This window comes from Apteryx mantelli, chromosome 31, assembly GCF_036417845.1.
Source record: "Apteryx mantelli isolate bAptMan1 chromosome 31, bAptMan1.hap1, whole genome shotgun sequence".
NCBI lineage: Eukaryota > Metazoa > Chordata > Aves > Apterygiformes > Apterygidae > Apteryx > Apteryx mantelli.
In genome coordinates, this window is record NC_090008.1 from 2,799,775 (window position 1) to 2,820,282 (window position 20,508).

Here is a 20,508-nt window from a genome sequence, read left to right on the forward strand (position 1 = left end):
CATGCGGAAGGACAGTTCCCTCCTGCCATTTAGGGCAGCTCCCTGCCTTTGTGAGAGGTCATTTAGTTCTCTTGCTACACAGCCAGAGAATAGGCTGTGAAATGGGGCATTTGTATCTTGTCTCTGATGAGTGACCTGAAATGTGTTTCCAATAAATGTGTGTCCTTTCCTTCTGCAATAACTTTTTTGAGTCAGACCTGGCTGTGAGGCTGCAGCATCTCTATTTCCTTCTTTCTTTGACAAAAGCATTTGCTATACCTACCACATAGAGTCACTTTCTCCATACTAAGAGGTCTGCAGTGATACTCTATAGGGTCATCCCTGGAGAAAGAAGGCTTGTGAGTAAGTCTTGGGAGAGAGACAAAGCCCACAGGGTGAAGGGACAAAACGGGAGGCAGGAAGAGGGAGTGGGGCAAAGCTTTTTAGCCCTTGAAAACAGGTCACAGAATCACAGAATGGTTGAGGTTGGAAGGTAATGGTAAAAAATGAAGGCAGAACCTACATCATTTAATGTTGAAAGATCCTACTTTGAGCCATTTTCTTTGGGAGAGGTGTAAGACCCTCACAGCCAGGGCAGAACAGTCCTGATCCTTGCACTCAGCAATGAGGCTGTGGCAGGGCCCAAGAAGCTGAATCTCACATTAGATTTGAGCACAACTCATGAAAGAGAAAAAGCCTGTTCTGCATATTCCCTCATGCCCCTGCAAGCCTTGCAAGGTCCTGAAGGCTGTGCACCTCTCTAGCTCAATGAGCTCAACTCACTTCATGTCTAGTGGGGCCAGTGACCTCTCCTGGCCAAGCAAGGCTAGTCAAAAGGTGCATAAAAGGGTCAAGCCATGGTTCAATGTTGCCCTGATCTGCAGAGGCTCCCATCAAACCAGACAGCAGCAGACAGTTGTAGCTGCAAGGAGCTTCTTAACCAGAGAGCAATTTCTACAGCAACTGAGGGACACTATGACATTTGAATGCAAGCTGGTGTAGTTGTTGATTCTTTTCATGACTTTAGGTACAGATCCTTATGAAGAGTGACAGGCCTTGCCTTTATTTTCCCAGAAGTCTTGTAGGTTGAAGCAAAGGACACTGGTCCGTTCCAATGGACCCAGGATCCACCTTGCTGCAGGACTGTGTTTGGAAATCCAGGCATCATGTGGAGATGGATGTGCATGGAAACACAGAGGGCTGGCAGGGGGTGTGCAGCGTTGGTGGGTTGCACTGTTTCTGGAGGATGATGGCTGCTGTACTCTCCCTGAGGCCGTGGGGGGGGGGGGTCATAGATCACACTGGAGCTGGTGGCAGAGCAGCAGGAAAGCAGTGCTCTCTCTGAGGAGAGAGAGGTCACAGAAGGGCTTGGGTATCAGAGGCGCTGCATGGCACTGAGATGCTCTGACACAACCCCTGTGCCCAGGCTGGATTAGATGGAGATGCTATTTTCTATCTGTTTGGGATTAAGATAGTTGTATGGCAGCTCCACAGGGTTATTCCTCTCCTCAATCTCCTCAGTGATCTCCTGCAGCTGTTCCTGAAAGGCCCTGATCAGCCGCTTTGGCTTCTGCTCCGTGAAATGCTCCTCTGGATACTGGCCAAGGAACCTCTGAAAGGCATGTGGAGCAGGATCAGAAGCCCAGATCTGAAGACCCTCTGAGAGAGGACTCAGCAAGATCTGCCTTCAGCAGGCCTCTGGCACACACCCCACACAAGCTACTGACACCCCTCTGGCAACACTCCCAACCATCCTTTTTCACCACTCTCACCTCTGACTCATCCTGCCCTCTCCTCCCCAACACCGTCTCCCCAGATGTTCCCTCTACCTCCAACCTGAACCTTTCTCACTAGGCCAGCCTAAGCCCATGACCCAGATAGGACATACTGGTCAAGGCAGAGACCAGCCTGTGCAGTCCTGTGTGCTTACCGTGTCTGCCAGTGTACTGCTCAGCAGCAGGAGGGAGGTGGCATTTTGGGCTGTGGTGGCCACAGTCGGGACGGTGTCTAGGAAAAGCTGCAGGGAGTACCTGCCTTTCACTTCAGGTGGAGGCTCCCTCATGGATGATGGGTAATTGGGCAGGAATGCTCCCAGGTCGTACTGCAGCCAAAAATGCCATGGTGAGATGTGGGTTTCAGCAGCCCAGAGAGTTACTATCCCTTGTTCCCCTCCCCATTCAGATGCAGAGGAAAGACCCGCCCTAGCTGCCCAGTAATGAGAGGCATGGAAAAATGTCTAGGTGAGGGTCTGCCCTTCCACAGGAGAGGGATACAGAGTCAGTGTCTGTCCCTTCAGGAGGGATCAGCTAGTGTAGAGGTGTTGTCAGCAATGCCAGGGCACAAAGATCCCTCTGGCCAGTGGAATCACTGTATGAGGTGTCTCATCTTCACCCTTTTGCCCTTTTCCACTGTAGCAGAACATTCCTCCCTGGTCTGTGGACTGTGCCCCTCCAGTCTTGAGGAGAAATGTGATGGCAACCAGGCCTTGCTCTCCAACTAGCTCTAGAGGGAACCTATTCCTGGCTCTCAAGTCCATCCTCTGCCTTGGGAGACCCAGCTGAGTGAAGCAGGGATGCCAGGGACAGGATGGTTGGGTAGGGTAATGCCATGGGCTGGGAGTAGAGCTCTACCATACTACCTGTGGTGATGAGTGAGAGAAAACAAGGTGCAAGAGGTTAAATATATCCAGTCCCTCTTTCCCACCTGCCCAGTGTTGACAGCTGCATGCTGGGCTGAGCATGTGAATATCATCATGGTGAGGAATTTCTTGAGCTCTGCGATGGTCCATAAAGATGAAGGGATACCTGAGGAGGGGAGAGCAAAGTCAGATGGGGCTGGATTCCCTCAGAGTCATCCTCTCCAAGCCCAGCACATTGGCCACTGTATCCCCAGGTTGAGGACAGGTCTTGCAAATACTCTATGCACTGAGCTGGAGAAAGCAGATGAAAGCTCTAGCAGAAACCTCCTCACTGCAGAAACGCCTGGTGTGCTGCAGTACTCCATCCTCATCAGTGACATCATAGTCTTGGGCATATCAGTATGGGACCTCCAACAACGTAAGGTTGAGTATGGGAACTTGCACGGTCACTGTGAAATCTCCTGAGGACAGTCTCACAGGAGAATGGACATTTCAAGGAAGCTCTGGGACTAGTTTGAGGAGGGAACAGTACCTGAGGACTCTCTGCCCAGGAAGCCATTCATGAAGATCTCCTTTACCCAGGCCTGCAGCTCAGCATCTCTTTGGACAGACTCATCACTTGTGTAATAGAAATCAATGATGCCAGAGACAAAGCTGGGTCAGAGAGAGAAGAAAGGGCTGAAGTGAGTACTGGGGAGACCAAGAAATGTCCCTGGTACAGAACCAGCTGATTAAGAGGACAGGGCTTCCCTTACAGTGTATGTCAATGTCCATCTCCCCAGTTGCAGGGAACACACCGGGTAAGAGAGAAACAACATTCACCACTGTAATTTTCCCAATAGTAGTGGTCTCTAGTAGGGGCTGTAGTGAGCTTTTCCACAGTGATTTAGTGTAAGGAGTTCTTCTTGTGCCAGATCATAGGTGTGCAGAGCCATTTCAGAGGTCCTAAAATATCTGAGCTGTGTACCCAGGTCCGACATATATGAGATAGGAGCTACAGAGAACCTGTGCTGCTTTGAAACGGCAGCTGGGAGCCAGATGGGACAGTTAGGACATTGGAAACTACAGTATAAACAGCTAATGCTGAGGCACTGGAGATAAAAAAGTGTCCAAGGTCTCTGTCCTAAGGGAATCACTTTACATAACTCTGACCCTTTGAACAGAAGTGACCAGTCTCTTCCCCCTCTCTTTTCATCAACAACCCTCTGCCCCTGCCTCCTTCCCTCTCCCAGACTCTACCTGGCCACAGCTGTCCAGAGCTTCATCCCATCATCTCTGTAATAATAATTGGGAATAGAGGAGACTCCTCGGGCCTGGATGTCATCAGGGAGGCAGAGAGACACGTAGGTCACCTTCTCCAGTCCCCTTTTCAGGATCATCAACAGCCCTTCATAAGAAGCACCAGCACCCTGAAAAAGATAGAGCCTTTGAGAATGAGAAGAGTCACATGGAAATGACATGGACCTTGATCCAGATGACCAATGATGCACTGCATTGTTACTGTGGTTGCTGAGTTCATGCACATCAACACTGTGCTCTAAGGGGACAGAGAAACAGCTTTCCTTTTCTCTGCAGGGCCTGTAGGGCAAGATAATGCTGCTTGAGTCACAGGAACCCATGGCCTATTGGGCCATGGAGTCAAATGTCCTCCAAAATGATGTCACATACAAGAACCATCCTTGCACAACAGGACTTTGACTTTATGAGAGAACACCCATACCCATCTGTGTGGTCCTAGAGGTACGTGCATTGCCAGTTCCCACTTCTCCCACTCAGGCATTTGCCTCCACAGTGACTGAAGTTGTGATTGTAGCACATGTTCCTCTACACTGGGAGAGCATGAAGCTGGTGACAACAGCAGGAAACATATGGGAGATATTCTCTACCTATGTTCCCAAGACTCCTGAGCCCAGACCATGACAGACTACAGAAGCACTAAGCAGTCTTCCCAAGGGAGGCCTCATAGCTTGAGGTTAGGATCACACTGCTCCAAGCAGGAGCTGCTGGTAGCGCTGTTCTGATGGGCCCTTTTATCCTGCAAAGCCACACAAACAAGGCTCTTGACAAGTCTGCTGGATATTGCAAACACTGTTGGAAGAATCCAAACACTTTAATTCCTTTCTTTTAGCTGAGGCAACTCAAACAAAAATGTCTAAGCCAGAGCAACTCCCATCAACCTTCTTAAGGAAATGGAAAGATGGAGTGGCTGGCCCTTTTCTCAGAACAAAAGGATCTACCTCAGCCCCATCCTGTCACCCCTAGGAAAGGCGCAGAGCTGTGCAATCACTTACTTTTTCTATGATGCCACCAGAGTTGATGAGCACACTTCTAGCCAAGGTGTTAATGTGCAGCGTGAAACGGAAGTGAGGGATCAGCAGCTGGAAGGAGACATGCAGGAAATTGGAAAGCATTAACTGACTTTGTCCCTAGGCTAAATGTTCTTCTCCTCCATCCAGCAGGTTCAGTCAGCAGCACTTGCCACAGCTGGACATATCTGCAGTCCCTTCCCCAAGGGAATGAGGGCCTGCCATCTCCCACATGCTTTGATGAGTTCTAGCACAAACAGAGCCAATGTGAACTGGGGAAGGAAGTGTTTCAAGGGTCTTAGGAGGAGAGAGGAGCCCAGTCAGGTAGTTAATGTGTTGGAGAAGACCTGCTAGGGAATGTAGGCAGACCTGCCTGGGATGATTCTTGCTGTCAAATTCAGAGGACAGCTACCATTTACAATTCTAGCACACAGGCTGAGCAAATGTGATTGCCCAGCCAAGATTTTTTTCCCAGATGTTCTGCTGAGGCTACAGCTACATTTGCACAGAACCCACTGCCACTTGGAGTTGAGCCCAATGGTGCCTGCCACAGACTTGCATATTCAATCCCAGCTTGCCCTGACTGTGACCCTTCCCAGGTACTCCCCTCACCTTGAACACAGGGTGGCACGTGGGCAGGTGCCGCAAGGTGGAGATGGCAAAGACCTCCCCAAAGAGGTGGGTCTTCAGCAGGTGGATAATGATCTGATGGATGTAAAACTCAGCATTGCGCACCCAGGTCTTGGCCAGGATCCAGTCCCACTCGTGGTCACTTGGCAGGAAGATGGGGCTCTTGGGGCCAGGTGTCTGGCTGAGCTGCAGGGGGACAGAGCCATGAAGAGTACTCTGTTGAAAGATGCCACCCCAAAGACCGCTTCCTACCTTGGGATGGGAAGGAGTCCTGCCTGACTCTCTCAGGGACAGTCTGGAGGGTCTAACATCACAATGTTCCTGTATTAGGGGAGCTGCTTAGTGCCCTGCACCTGGTCTTGCTCTCTGGTATCTCATGACTACCATCCGCAATGAATATGACACATTTTTCTGAATATGCCTGGTGGTAAGAACCATACACTGATGATATTTCTGCCCTAAGTGCACAGAGACATCAGGAAAAGAAAATCTTAGCTATAGATTTGAAGCAATCTTTTCAACAAAGGAAAATAACTAATAAGTAGAATTTGGCTCTATTCTCTTTGTTAATGACCTTCAAGCAGTATGTACCTTTCACAGTTGAACTTCATGAGGCCCAGTCCTCAAGGTCCTCGCATTCCATGTGGATTGAGGCTCTTATGTTTGGCTTGTTACCAGTCTCCCTAATTTAAGTATCATCCACATGTTTCCTGAGGCTGCACTCCGTGCTGTCACCCAGGATGTTCATGAAGATACTGAACAGTATTGACACACAGTCTGGTTCTCTGACCATCACTATATGCCAAGCCGCAGATCCATGCTCTTTGAACCTGTCAGCCCTGGCAGCTTCTAAACCATCCGTCAGTTTGTCCAGCCTATAGTTCGTCAACTTCCAAAAGAAAATGTTATTGGTGATGGTGTCAAAAAACTTACTAAAGTCAAAGAATATTATTTCCTGCACTCTCAGCTCATCCACATATACAAACAATTTGTCGTGGAAGACAATTAAGTTGCCCACACATGAACTTCCCTTGTGAAATCCATCTGCTTGTTCCTGATGACCTTCTCATCCTTCACATACTTGGAAATGGATGCTATTTCTAGGGAGTGAGGTGAGACTACCTCGTCTGCAGTTTCCTGGGTTGTACATCTTGCATTTCTCCAAGATAGCATATGTTGGCCTTTTTCCAGGTGTCCAGGATCTCCCTCATCTTTTCTTTTCCCTTGCCCCTGTGGGCACTGAGGTGAATCTCCTGGAAGTGGATGTGGATGACTGCTATGCAGGCATCTCCATCTGAGATATTCATCCTCATCTCCTTTTACAGTACATAGAGAAGAAATCAGCACAAACAGTGACAACTTCTCATACTAAGGTACATGCCTGCATTATGAGAGCTGATTTCTCCACTTACAGCATATAAGGAACTCAGGCTGCCAGTCAGAAGACTGTAGATGACACACTGCCAGTAACTGTACCTCACAAGGGAAAAGCAGATATTTGAAGCTAACCCTCAAAAATACTGGGCCAGCAGTAGTGAGTCCAAGGAGACAGCATTCAGCTCTGCTAAGGGCTTATTCTTCTAACAGCCTTGCCAAGTTCTGCCTTACCTGGATGGCAATGGGGCGCAGGAGCCCAGTAGAGTCCTGGTGCAGGAGGCACAGAGGAGCAGCAATGTACTGCTGCTGCCCATTGATGGTTCCAGTGGGAATACCCTCAAGGATTTCATAATCCGCAATAAATATATGTCCCTCCTGTAAGCAGAAAGCATATGCTCAGTTGGGAGGTAGGAGGGGAAAGAGAGACAAAAGTGCCCTTCAGGATTAGGCTCACCACAAGTATTTGTATAGATGACATGGAATGGGGAGAAGTGGGACTGAAACCTGAGAGTACCAGTCGGCAACCTGTGCGAGAGCAGTGCCTTGTCCCATGCCCCTCTCTTCCCCTTAAAAAATCGATATCCCATTTCCTGTGTCCCCAGCCAGTCTATGCCCACAGAGGATCAGTGTAGAGGCCCATGGAGAGTACCCTAGTCTTCGCACTGGTGCCCAGGGGACACCAGGCCCTTAGGTCTCTCTCTACCACTCCCTTGTGTTCCCAGGCTATGCTGGACCCTCAGCCACACAGACTGAGCAGCTCTGTCTCACTGGGGTGACCACAAGCCCTGCCTCACACTGGCTGCAGAGTCAGGAGGATGTGGCTGGAGGGAACCCTTTCCCCAGGTTTTTCCAGGGCTGAAATTACCTGCATTTCCTTCCTGAGGTTAGTGTCAGCCCCCAGGAAACTAGCCACCATCTCCTGCATCACCGGGAATTTGTCTGGCAGCTCCATGCACTTTTGAATCACAACTGGGTTGGTGCCATTCAGAAACTGGTAGCCAAAAAATGTGTCTTTACTCCAGTGGCTGGCTACATACTTTGGGACTGAGGGAGAAAAAACACCAGACATTAGCACTCTCCTGTGGAGCCACCTTCACGGGCGCTCTCATGCAATAAGAGCATCTCCGTTTTTTCACCATGACAATACTTGTGGTGAGAATTCTAGAGACAACCCTCATTTTGCCCTGCTCAAACAGTTCATAAATCAGTGTGCAACAAAAAATTGCAATCATCAGGAATCAATGGATGTATTCAGGACACATATATGGTAACTGGTTATTTCTCTTGTCAGTCAGAAACCAGGCTGCCCTGTATCCATGAAATTATAGATGCATGCTGTAGTGTGCTGCTGTTATCTGTTTCCTATGGAAAAGAACTGAGGTGATCACAGTCACATGCACACATATGTGTATATCATGGTGTACTATGGGGCAGGAGGAGGAAAGCATTTTGGTTTTCTCACTGCCTGTCCATCTCCTTTACAGTTCATAAATTGTCACATTTGAAATACACCTCGAGCCCTTCATGGCAGCTCCCTGAATTTAGCAGCAGAAGTTAGGTATGGGATGGAGGAGCAAGTTGCCTTAGTGATTCAGGCGGTCTGGCATAAGCTGATCACTTGCTGGAAACTGGAGAAACCTCATCAGTGTCCCAAGTATTGGGAAGTGTCAATTGCTACTCGTGTCTCCTCTGTCACCAGCAAATCTACTGCTGTGTCTGAAATTGAGAGGGAGCTGTTCCTTTGCTGGCAGGAGAAATTGTAGGGCCAACAAGGCCTCTGAACAAAATGCCACTGATTCCTCAAAAAAAAACAAACAAAAAACCCCCCAAAAAACCCCAGCCTTGAGTTGCTGGGACTTAAGTGCTGTGGTGTGTGGCCTTCAGGGACAGATTCCCCCACCAAAGATCCATGTGGTGGCCTGAGGAGCTGTAGAAACCTTTGATGAGCAACTGCTTCAGTGGCCTGTTCTGAGTTCTATGCTGCTGCCAAAAGGAGCCTCTCCAGCCATGACATGCTTGGCTGGTTTCCCAGTTGTTGCTCTCCTCAGTTCTCAAGAAACTCTTGAGCAGGAGAAGATCACAGAAGCATTCAGGTTGAAAGGGACCCCAGGAGGTCTCTTATCCAACTTCCTCCTGAAAACAGGGTCAGCACTGAGATCAAATCAGGTTGCTCAGGGCCTTGTCCAGTCATGTCCTAAACACCTCCAAGGATGGACTATACAGACTGTTTGGGAAACCTGTTCTCATGATGAATTTGTTTTCACTTAGGTAATTTCAGAACCTCCTCTGTTCCAGTATTTGATCACCGTCTCTCACTCTCCTGCCTCCTGTAAAACACCTGGCTCCAGTTTAGATGAATTCCTCATTCATACTAGAAGGCTGCTATTGGGTCCCACCAATAGTCTTCTCTTCTCTAGGCTAAACTAGCCCAGTTCCCTCAGCTTCTCCCTGCAAGCGAAGTGCTCCAAGCCCCTAACCATTTTCTTTGTTCTCCATTGAACTTCATTCAGTTTATTGATGTCATTCTTGTACTGGAAGCCTCAAAACTGGATGCAGTATTCCAGACGCAGTCTAACAAATGACAAGTGAAGGGGAAAAATCGTTTCCCTTGATCAGTATACTGGCTATGCTCTTCTTGCTACAGCCCAGCATACCGTTCACTTTCTTTGGTACCAGGGCACACTGCTGACTCTGTTTTAGATTGTTGCCCACCAAGCCCCCCGTGACCTTTTCAACAGAACTGCTCCCCATCCTGTATTGTTGTAAGGGGCTATTTCTTCACAGGTGCATGACTTGGCATTTGTCCTTGTTGAATTTCATGAGGTTCCTGTTGACCCTTTCCTCTGTCTTGTCTAGGTTCCTGCATCCTCTCAGTTAATACCTTGCTGTAAGGCTGTCTGGCTAGAGTCACAGTGAGGGCTTTGGCTTTTATCATCACAGGACCCTATCTGAGGAACAAGAACTGCTAGGGAGAGATGGGATCCACTTGATGAAGTTGGGCAAGAATATCTTTGTCAACAGGCTTGCTAACTTAGTAAGGATTTACTTGCAAAGAAATGGGGTGGGGAGAAAGCATACACAGGACAGCGCAACAGGGAAACCTCTACACTCTTCCTGACAAAGCAGCGCAGCTGGTGGCCAATCTGAATTGCCTGTGCACAAGCATATGGAACATAGAGAACAAAGAGGAGGACATGGAAGCCTATGTGCAGTCATAAGGCTATGATGTCATTATATTTACAGGGCTGTGGTAGAATAGTTTGCATGACATGACTGGAATACTGTAATGGATGGATATAGGCTCCTTAGGAGGTCAGGAAGGTGTGAAGGGATGACTGCACTCTGTGCAAAGGCATGACTCAAATGCAAAGAGCTTTACTTTGGAACAGATGACTGAGACATTATGGGTCAGGATAAACGGAGAAGTCAACAAGAAGGATCTTGTGGTAGGCATCTGCTACAGAACACCTAATCAGGAAGAGCAAGAAGATGAAGTCTTCTTTCGAGAATTGGTGGGGGAGGGAGGGCAACCCTCATGGTCACAGACCCTGTTTCTTATGGGGAAGACTGCTACTTCTATGGGGAAGATGGCTACCTGCCATCCACTGTAAGGGGGACATGGTGGGGAGCAAATATTCCAGGAAATTTCTGGGGTATATTAAGGATAATTTTTTGATTCAGATGATGGAAAAGCTGAGCAGGGGAGTTGTTCTGCTGAACCTGCTATTCACTAATAAGAACTGGTGGGGGACATGAAGAAGGGGGCAGCTGAGGCAGAAGTGACCACAGTAAGGCTGAGTTAAAGAGCCTGAGGGAATTGAGGAAGGTGAGTAACAAAATAAAGGTGCTGGTCTTCAGAAGAGTGAATTTCAGCTTGGCCAAGGAACTGGTAGGCATTAATTTATAGGAGTCTATCTTGCAGGGAAAAAAAGGCCCAGGAGAGCTGGATGAGCTGCAAGAATACCATTCTCTGAGCAAAAGAGTGGTATATGACAAAGTGCAGAAAGTCAAGCTGCTGTGGCAGAAGGCTACTTTAGCTCAAAGGGAACTTCAAGCCAACCTCAAGCAATAAAAAAGTGAATACAGGAGGTGGAAGCATGCATAAGTTACCAAGAAGGAATATAGAAGCATTGCCCAGGCATGAGGGAATGGAATTAGGAAAGCCAAAGCTCAGCTGGAGCTGGAACTAGCAAGGCATGCAAAGGGCAACAGGAAGGGCCTATTAGTAGCTTGGCAGCAGCAGAAGGACCAGAAGAAAGTGTCTTCATCTGAAAGGGGCAGGTTTCTTAGTGATGAAAGGCACAGATGAGGCTGAGGAACTCAGTCCCTCCGTTGCTTCTGTCCTTGCTGGTAAGGCTGTTTCCTGTTTTCCCTGGTCCCTGAACCTAGTAGCAGAGTCTAGGGAGAGAAAAATATTACCTACAGTAAAAGAATACTGAATTAGGGTCCACTTAAACCAGATGGATGAGCACTAGTTCATAGGACCATATGGGATGCATCTGAGGGTGCTGAGGGAGCTGTCTCACCTCACTGGGATGTTGCTCTCTATCATCTTGGCAATCAGGGAGTTCTGTGATTAGTGAGAAAAGGCAAACATCATGCCAGTTTTCAAGAAGGGCAAGAGGTGAAGCCTCACCTCAGTCACTGACAGGGTGGTGGAGAAAGAACCTGAAAGCCTCAGGCACATGAAGGACAGGAAGTGGATTGGGGGCACCCAGCACGAACACATCAAGGACAAATCGTGCCTGATAACTTGATTGCCTTCTACAATGAAATGACTGGCTGTCTGGATAAAGAGAGAGCAGTGGGTGTTCTTAACCATGACTTTAGCCTTTCACATAGTTTCCCATAGTATTCTTATGACCAAAATTAAGTTAAAAAGATTTGACAATAAGGTGTGTGGAAAATTGGCTTAATTACTGGGCTCAAAGGTACAAAGTCCAGCTGGTGGCCAGTGACTAGTGGCATTCCTCTGGGTCCTATACTGCTTAATGTCTTTATTAATGGCCTGGATGATGGGACAGGTGGCACTCTCAGCAAGTTTGCAGATGACGTCAAATTGTGGGAAGAGCAGAGCTGCTAATCAGAAGGACCTCTGCAGGCTCAAGAAATGGGCTGATGGGAACCTTGAGAAGTTCAATAAAGGGAAATGCAAAGCTCTGCTCCCAAGATGGAGTAAATTCCTGTGGCAGGTCAGGGAGTGACTGGTTAGAAACCAGCTTTGCAGAAAAAGGTGTAGGAGACAAAATTCATGGACAAAATTTGAAGATGTTAGCTGTGTGCCCTTGCAGTGATGCAGACCAATTGCATCCTAGCCTGCACTGGTAAGAGCATGGCCAGCAGGTTTAGGGAAGCAAATACTGCTGTATATTTTCCCCTTGTATTGATGCATTTGGACTAGTGCGTTCAGCTTTGGCTCTTTGATATAGGAAAGAGAGTGATAAAATGGAGCGAGTCCAGCAGAGACCAGCAAGATGGATAGGAAGATGAAGCACATGACATACAAGGAGAGGTTAGAGGACTAGGTTTGTTCAGCCTGGAGACATGAACAAAAGGGGGGATCTAATCATCATCTGCAACTATTTAATGGGAAAGTACAGTGACGATGGAGCCAGACTCTTCAGAGTTGTACAGCAAAAGGACAGGAGGCAACGGACACAAATTACCATAAAGGAAATTCCAATTAGATGTGAGGAAAAAGATATTCTGAGGGTGGTCAAATCCTAGAACACATTGCTCAGAGAATTGGGGGGATTTTCATTCTTGGAGAAACCCAGAACTCACATGGCCAAAGCCCTAAGCAACCTGATGAGACCTTTTAAGTTGGCCCTGCTCTGAGCAGGGGACTGGACTGGATGACCTTTGGAGTTCTTTCCAGTGAAAATTTGTCTGTGTTTCTACAGTTCTCCTGGGCAAGATCTAGAGGGTTAAAGCTATCAATCAAGATACTCTTGCTGCAGTTAAATGACCTGTCTGGGATGCTGTGTAAAGTAGAGGTCCTGCTCCTTCCTTCAAAACACACATGCACACACACACTGCTCCTGGAATGACAAATTAACTTTTCATTTCTTTTGCAATCCGATATTGTCTCATACTACGGCTGATCTGAATTAAATGGTTAAATGCAGAATGAAGAAGGGGAGTGAGAAACAGATCCCAAGGCTCTGCCTTCTCAGGGGAACATCCTTCTTATAAGACTGTAAAGTCAGCATGTTGTTCCCTACTTCTCTCTACCTGGTCTCAAGAGAGGACAAGACACAGCAGAGATTCTTCTCAGGATACTGCTGCTCCATGTACAACCATGGACTGTGTTTGGAAAGCATTGCAAATGTATGCTGTTAGCATCAGTTTAGGAATGCGTGCAGAGACCCTCCAAGCAAAGCATCCTCCTCCTTTACCCTCAGCACAACAGAAAGGTAGTGTTAGGGAAACAAATAATCTCTTCCAAAAGACCATGAATGCACACCAGGGAAAAACAGGGAGCAGAGGGGCTGGGGAAGGAGAAGCACTAAGAGGTTTTGTCAGATAGTTGATGATGCTGATAAATATTTATGTGTGAAGTGATAAGGCTGGCCTTTTATAGTGGAGGAGCAACATGAAGATGTGCCATGAGACCAGGGCAGAGTAGCTGCTGCTGGTGGATGTGATTAGGGTATGTATGGAATAGGGGATGTTATTCCTACTGGGTCATAATGCACTGAATGTGGGGAGGATGCTATTCTGATACTGGTCATGTTATGCTGAGTGATGGATGGGAAGTTCTGCTGCTGTGTGTGGTGGTCATCTCAAAGCAATGCAAAGGCTGTGGATCTCAGGGTTCTTTGGAGTCAGAACAAAGTTGGCATACCAGTATTTCGCCTCTTTATCTTGGAGAATATCTTTTCCATATCTTCCAGGCTTTTCCAGGAGCAGTGTTTGTTCAGAAACCCCATAAAAGCCATTCTGTATATTCTGTGAAAAGAGTTGGACAGAGTAAATGCATAACAGGTGAGAGACCCTCATCACCTTTTCATTATGACTTCCTTTGCTTCCTCTATCTCCTGGTAATCCCCTGTACTCACTCATGTCCCTATTCCTGGATTCCTTCTTTCTCCTTCTCCCACCATGGTCACATGATACCCTTAATGCTGGAGCACAAAGCAGCATCTCCACAGTCTTAGCATGAGCAAGGCCTGTCTGAGTGAGGGGAGACCCCCGTAGGTCTCAATAGGAACAGAGTGGGGAAGGAGGAGATTGTTGGAAAAGCCAACAAATACGCAGCAGAGCTATGATCCTTATGGTGTGTGTAGATTTAAATTTTCTGTGAGACTCAAGATGGGCATGTCTGCGTGTATAAAGGGAGCCCTGAAATTTTTTGTCGAATGCTGTGGTGTACAGAGGGGTTCACAATGGCTTGTAGTTGTGGAAAAGGAGGAGTCTGTAGGGAATCTTCCACACATCTTTGGAGAGACAGGGGTAGGAGATAGGCCTGTCTGCTGGAAAATTTGACATCCACCCTCTTGGGAGAACTAGGGATGCCCTGATAGTCTCTGCTGAGGGATCAGAAACACTTGCCAGAGTTCCTGTAGACTCAGTGGAAGGACAGGAGAGACCACCATGGGAATTCCCTTGGGGTTAGGTGCAGGACTCTGCACATAGAGGGAGTCCTCAGGGATACCCAGGAGGATTGTCCCTGTTTCAGGCATGTGCAACTTGTCCACACGAGTGTGTGCCTTTCTCCTTGCCTCTCACACTCTGAGAAGTATAGGCTAGAAGGGACTTTTCTTTCATGGATGCATATTGCAGTTATAGCCTTGGCTGTGGCTCTTTCCCAGCTACCCCAAACTGGGGGAAATAATACCAAGTGTCCAGAATCTGCGATCATTCAAATATATTTTAAAAAACTTACTGAACTGTTTGGATACCATGAAAGTTTTTGGCCCGTATATAGGAGAACTTGGTATCTGAGGACAGGTCCTCAACTGAATCCACATCCAAACACAGCGGCCAGCCCTCAGCAAAGGTCTTCCACCTGCACGGTGAGGCAGGGACATTAACATCTGAAGAGTACAGGGGCACAGATCACACTTCCCAAGGACTTTGTCCCAGCATCAAATGTCTAGGCACTGTTGTTCACCCAGTTCTGGGGTTCACAACACCCTTGGCATAGAGAGATGGCAAACAGATAGCTACCCAAGAGTACAACTTCGGATAAATGGTATAAACAGTAGATTTTGTGCTGCAATGATTTCTACACTTGAAAGTCATGCAATAAAAAGGCAAAGGTCACACTAAAGCTTGAGTGTTTACCATGCAGCACTACCTTCAGTCATCCAACCAGGAAGAACAGAAATTTGATGCGATTCAGGAAAATTTTCCATGAAAACATAGTGATGGTGAGGACCACATTCCCAGTTTTTATTTCTTTAGTGGCTGAGTCCTTTAGATGCTGTTCTCCCATGAGTGCTCACCAAAACTGCTCCTATCTCTTCCTCAACTGTTTTTACTCCAGAAAGGTTGGGGAAAAGTTGAAGGCAGGAAGTGAGAAGTTCCTCTTAACTATGGAGTGATGATAGAAAAGAGGGAACTGCCCCATACTGTAGAGACAGCACTGAGACTCCATTCTGCATGAGGCTGAACTCACCGGAACACTGCCCGTCTCTCCTCCAGTTCATATCGTCGATGTTGTTTGAGGATGCCATACTCTTCATCACTGAGAGTTTTACCTGGCAAAGAGGAAAGAAGGACTGAAGTCAGACCTCTTGCCATGAGGAAGGATGCCCTGCATTCTCTGGGCCTCTTTCCCTAAGAAAGGGTTTGAACATAGCTGCACAGAGAAGCCAGGTTTCTTGCTGCCTCCTTGTTTTTTTCAAAAGTGAGGATTGAGACAATGTTCTCCAAAGGCTCTTACCTGTCCCTTCCCGGAGCTGCAGCGGGATCTCACCCTCCACCCATTGGTAGCAGGGGAAGCGGTAGACCTTTCCCAGGGGTGAGGTCACACAGACGTTATTGCAGAACCAGGCATCTTCAAAGAGGATTCGCTCCTTATACAAATGGATTAGCAGGATAGGACCCAGGTCTTGCTCACAGTGAATCTTGGACTTCGCCTGGGGACAGTGACAGAAGGACACCTCAGAGCAGCTATAGAGAGAAGGTCCTAGAGGGACCGACTCCTCTAAGAACTCCAGGGCAGCAAGAGATCACTGATGGTTGTGCCTACATAGATCCTGCAGATCCCCTGCCTCATCCATCAGCACATTAGTCTCAACTCCACATTGCTCCTCCCCAGAGGTTTTCAAACCCCATGGGTGGAGGAGAGCTGAAAGGGATGAGGGCTGGACTCCAAACTCTCCTGTCCGTTTGGGCTGCAAAGAGGTAGTGGTTCTTCAGGTACTCTGTGCTTTCTCTCTCCTGGAATCCCTTTATTCCATCCACCCCCGGACTCCACACAAAGACCCCATGAACTCACACAGTTGGTCAGGAATGTATGGCTGATTTTCGTCTTGGCGCTCTCCCCTTCAGTTCCCACCAGAGTGATGCTGATGGAATTTGTTGTCCCTGCCTGAAAAACATCACCTGTGGCCACCTGGACCTCGTATGTGGCCATGGGGTGTTCCGGAAGGCTCTCAGTGTGGATGGACAGCTATGTTTGCGTCTCACTCTCTCAGGCAGGGCTCACTGTGCTGAGGAGATCAGACATGTTTATTTGATGCCGCCCTTCCCTCACGCTCTCTTCCCATCCAGCACACAATTGCAGGCCTCTTGCTGCTTCTGCTATTGCAGGGCTGACAGAGCTGCCTGGCTCCCAAGAAAGGCTGTGATCTGAGTGTCTTTGTCCTCCCCCATATCTTTTCTAGTCCACACTCACTTTTTACCTTAGTAAATAACTGAAAATTGATTCACCCTCATGGTCTAGAATGGGTAGCTGAAAAGAAATAAATCCACCCACTGGACAACCAGCCAACAGCCGTATACTAATTCTGCATTGCCTGAATTCAGTCCTTTGCAATGGGTAAATGAAGGGTGGTGCCTGAGTAGGCAAAAGACAAGCCAATGTGTATGCTGAAAATGAAAATTCCCCTCTTCTCAGAGATGCCTACTGCATGATGAAGCTGTACAAAAACTGAAAGGAATACTCAACTAGGAAGCACCTCTAATCAGCTGGAGGAAGCTGATTAGGCAGTGGAAGCCTCACAATTGTAGGCCTTGATACTCATGGGGAACTTGAACCACTCCAATATCTGCTTGAAATGTAATATGGCTGCAGGCAAGATATCCAAAAGATTTCTGTAGTGAAGAAAATTTCTTGACAGAAGTGATCAATGAGCACACTAGGGGACATTCTCTGCTGGGCCCATTACACCTGCACAGGAAGAACTGGGATGGGAAGGGAAGGCTGAGGGCAGTGTTGCCTGCAGTAAACATGGGATGGTAGATTTAAAAAAAAACAGAGAGAAGTGAGCAAGACAAACTGCTGAGTCACAAGCATGAAATTCAGGAGAGCAGGCTTTTGCTTGTTCAGGGATCTCTTGGAAGAATTTCATGGGAGATTGCCCCGGAGAGCAAAAAGGTCCAGGGGAGGGGTTGATCTTCAACAACAACTTCTTCGACCTCAAGAACTGTCTATCTGAACATGCAGAAAGCTGAGCAGGCCTAACAGAAGTGCTGCATGGATAAATAGGTAACTCCAGATGGAACTGAAATGCTGAAAAGGAGTGCACAGAAAGTGAAAGAAGTGATGAGCTACCTTGGAAAAATATTGAGACATTGCCTAAGAGTGCAAGCATAAACTTAGGAAAGCCAAAGCTCTGTTGGAAGCAGAGACCCCCTGGGATGCTCAGGTCTAGGACAAGTCTGTAGATACATTAAATAAAGGAAAAGAAGTAAATTACACCATTCCCTAAAGCGAGTTTTCCTCAGGCATTCTGCAAGTGTTCCCCTCTTCAGCCTTAGCTGTGCTTGGGCTACTCTCTTTCAGGGTGGTGTTCCTATCTAGGTGCATCTCAAGGTGATCCTTCAAATCAAACTGTTTTTCCGAGTGCAAGAGAGTGAGAATTAGATGGCAACATGAAGAGAAGTGGAGGAGTAAGAAATGTGAGGAGGTGCCCAGGAAATAATATAAAGGGGTAGGCACTTGCACTTGCACTTGCTCTGTGAAAGCAGCATGACTGAGGCCGTCTCAAGTGCCTATACATAAACACATGCAGCATGGGAAAATGGTGGACCCTAGGAGAACAAAGATAAATATCAGAAATACAGCTCTGGACTTTGAGATCAGATTTTGGCTTGCTCTGGAAGCTGCTTTGCAGGACACATGGGTAATGCCCTGGAGGGCAAAGGGGCCCACGACGCCCAATGCATCTTCAAAGACAACCTCCTCAAAGCACAAGAACAGTCCACTCTGACATGCCAAAATTCAAGTGAGCGTCATAGGAGGCCAGCATGGATGAACCAGGACTCCTGACAGAGTTCACATCCAAAAAAAAAGAATGCAGGGCTGTGGAAAGAGCAGCTGCAGAAGATCTGACAAGGAGCCAGGGGACTGGCAGAGTACGTGATAGCAGCCCTGGAGCGTGCTCTCTACACACTGACTGAAACCAGTCAGGGCCAGACATGCATACTGTTTTGTCAGCAATGTCTAGCTGCTTCACAGTCAGTAACTACTCAAGCTTTGCAATAGCTCTAGCAGACAAAAGGGGCCCTTAGGATGCACAAAGTGAGTCCATCCTGGGCATCCTACCAATCCATCCAGCAGCCTCCTATCAATGACCCCTCCATGCAGTTCCTGGGGCTCCCTGTGCAGTTTGGAGAGTAAATCAGTCCTTCATTAAATCTACTTTGTTTAACCCCTCACATGCCTTGAGTGTCTCTCTACACCAGTATCCAACCCTCCTTTTCTCACCTTGTGGTCACAAGAACACACAACATTGTCAGTCTAGCCACAGCTCAGGCCATCTCCAAACACAACGTGGTCTTTTGCAGCCCTTCCTTTCTCATCCCCTTCCCTTCCCTCCCATCCTAATCTATCCCACCCCATCCCATCTTCTCTTGCAACTGTAAGGGCACGTGAGATAAGAGCAGCTGAACACAGAAGAACCAGCTTGTTAGGAGGGAAGTGCTGGGGCAAGGAAGTGAGGCAGCACCATCTGAAAGTCTGTTGTGGCTGGAGTGCTGGCCTCTGTCCACAACACAAGGGGAGTTTGAATCAGGGACCGAACGCATCAAGAGGAAGGGAGTCCTTGCACTGTCAAAGAAGCAGCAAAATGCAGCGCTTACCTGGAGGTGCCAGTGAGAAGAGCTTCTGCAGTTCTTGGAAGGGTGTGGGGAAGCTAGTTTATATAAGACCTCACTAGGGGTGTGGTTCAAGTTGAGACTGCAAAACTGATAATGGGTCTGTATTACCAGTGACAGCAGGAGGATTTAATGCTGTAAAATGAATATTTGAGGGACCAAATTCAGGCCCCTGCCATCCATGGCCAAAGAGCCCTCATTCTGAACTAGCTGGTGTTTTTGGCACCCCACCAGCCTTCACACTCCCCCTGCTAGGGGCTCTCCCTGGCTCAGATCAAGGGAAGGAACCCAGTTCAGAGAGCTGAACTTCTCCCCTCTCTGCACTGGGTTTGTTTGGGTGGAGGGAGGAGAAGTGAGACCTTTGCCTATGTCACAGTTCGGGTTTCTCAAGTTTCAGGGCTCTGTCATCAGCTGTGGTGGGCAGTGAGGCCACAGTCAGCTACCCTTTTCTGCTCTGCCTGATGCACCTTGGCTCTTCCATCCATGAGACACTGTTCCAGCTCTGGTGTGGCTCTGCTACCTTTCCTTATGTCTGCTTGCAGTTTTGCTTTGCTGCTGGTATTCCATCCTTTCAGCAAGAATTCACTTAAATTCCAGAGAATGCACAGGACCCCTGTATACAGAAGGCTCAAAGGCAGTTTTCTACCACCATCCTTCTCTTCTCAAGGCTTCAGCACTTGCATTTCCAAGCTGGAAGTCATTTTCTTGTCTTAGGAAGACTGATGCCACGGAGGGAGCTGACTTTTATCTCCTTCAGGATGTACCCCTTTTTTTACAGAAATGCTTCCCAAATGTAAGCAAGTATAAATGTAGGTGTATAAATATACATACATATATATATACACACACATATATATGTAAAACCAAGACTGTTGAGACCTGTCATTGGTGCCTGCAATTAACCTACCATTATTTCAACCAGCTCTTGGGTGCCGTGCTTTTGGGAGGAAATGATCCTTCCTTTTTAATCTCAGGCCAAGGATTACTCCTTATTTTTGGCTGAGAAGTAGATGAGAACCTACATTTTGTTCTGTCCATAGCTCACCAATCGAGCCTTTGAGTTACAAGGAAGAGTGTGGCACTGGAGTGGAGAGAGGGGGATCAAGAGAGAACGTGTGTACATAAATTTGTGTGTGGGACAGGGGAAAGCAGGCCAGTGTTCTGCCATGAGATGGACTTTTAGTGCACTGAGGATGTACAGCAGTCAGAGCACATGAGTGGCAGCAGACGATGTTGGGACAGTCAGAGTAACTGTGGTATGAGTGATCAGAGCAACATATCTGGTGTGGGGCTTGGTGACTCTGGGCT

General features: G+C 47.7%; 1 protein-coding gene across 1 annotated transcript; it reads right to left on the bottom strand.

Annotated features, from left to right (window-relative positions):
• Positions 1–966: 966 nt before the first annotated feature.
• LOC106500300 (hydroperoxide isomerase ALOXE3) lies at positions 967–19,222 on the bottom strand. The gene is made up of 15 exons (XM_013962011.2): positions 19,186–19,222; positions 16,379–16,592; positions 15,821–16,016; positions 15,554–15,635; positions 14,819–14,941; positions 13,778–13,881; positions 7,796–7,974; positions 7,162–7,305; positions 5,536–5,739; positions 4,909–4,995; positions 3,857–4,026; positions 3,150–3,271; positions 2,683–2,783; positions 1,910–2,080; positions 967–1,591 (listed from the first exon to the last, which is right to left on the bottom strand). Exons 2-15 carry the CDS (start codon positions 16,514–16,516, stop codon positions 1,412–1,414), a joined length of 2,001 nt encoding a protein of 666 aa, XP_013817465.2. The 5' UTR covers positions 16,517–16,592; positions 19,186–19,222; the 3' UTR covers positions 967–1,411.
• Between the last annotated feature and the right edge of the window lie 1,286 nt (positions 19,223–20,508).

Excerpts from the sequence above, each read along its gene's own strand:
- LOC106500300 (XM_013962011.2), bottom strand. The coding sequence starts at position 16,516 with ATGGCCACATACGAGGTCCAGGTGGCCACAGGTGATGTTTTTCAGGCA. Across the intron at positions 13,882-14,818 it reads CATGGTATCCAAACAGTTCA|AATATACAGAATGGCTTTTA; the intron begins GTAAGTTTTTTA and ends CTCTTTTCACAG. Across the intron at positions 1,592-1,909 it reads GCAGTACACTGGCAGACACG|AGGTTCCTTGGCCAGTATCC; the intron begins GTAAGCACACAG and ends CATGCCTTTCAG.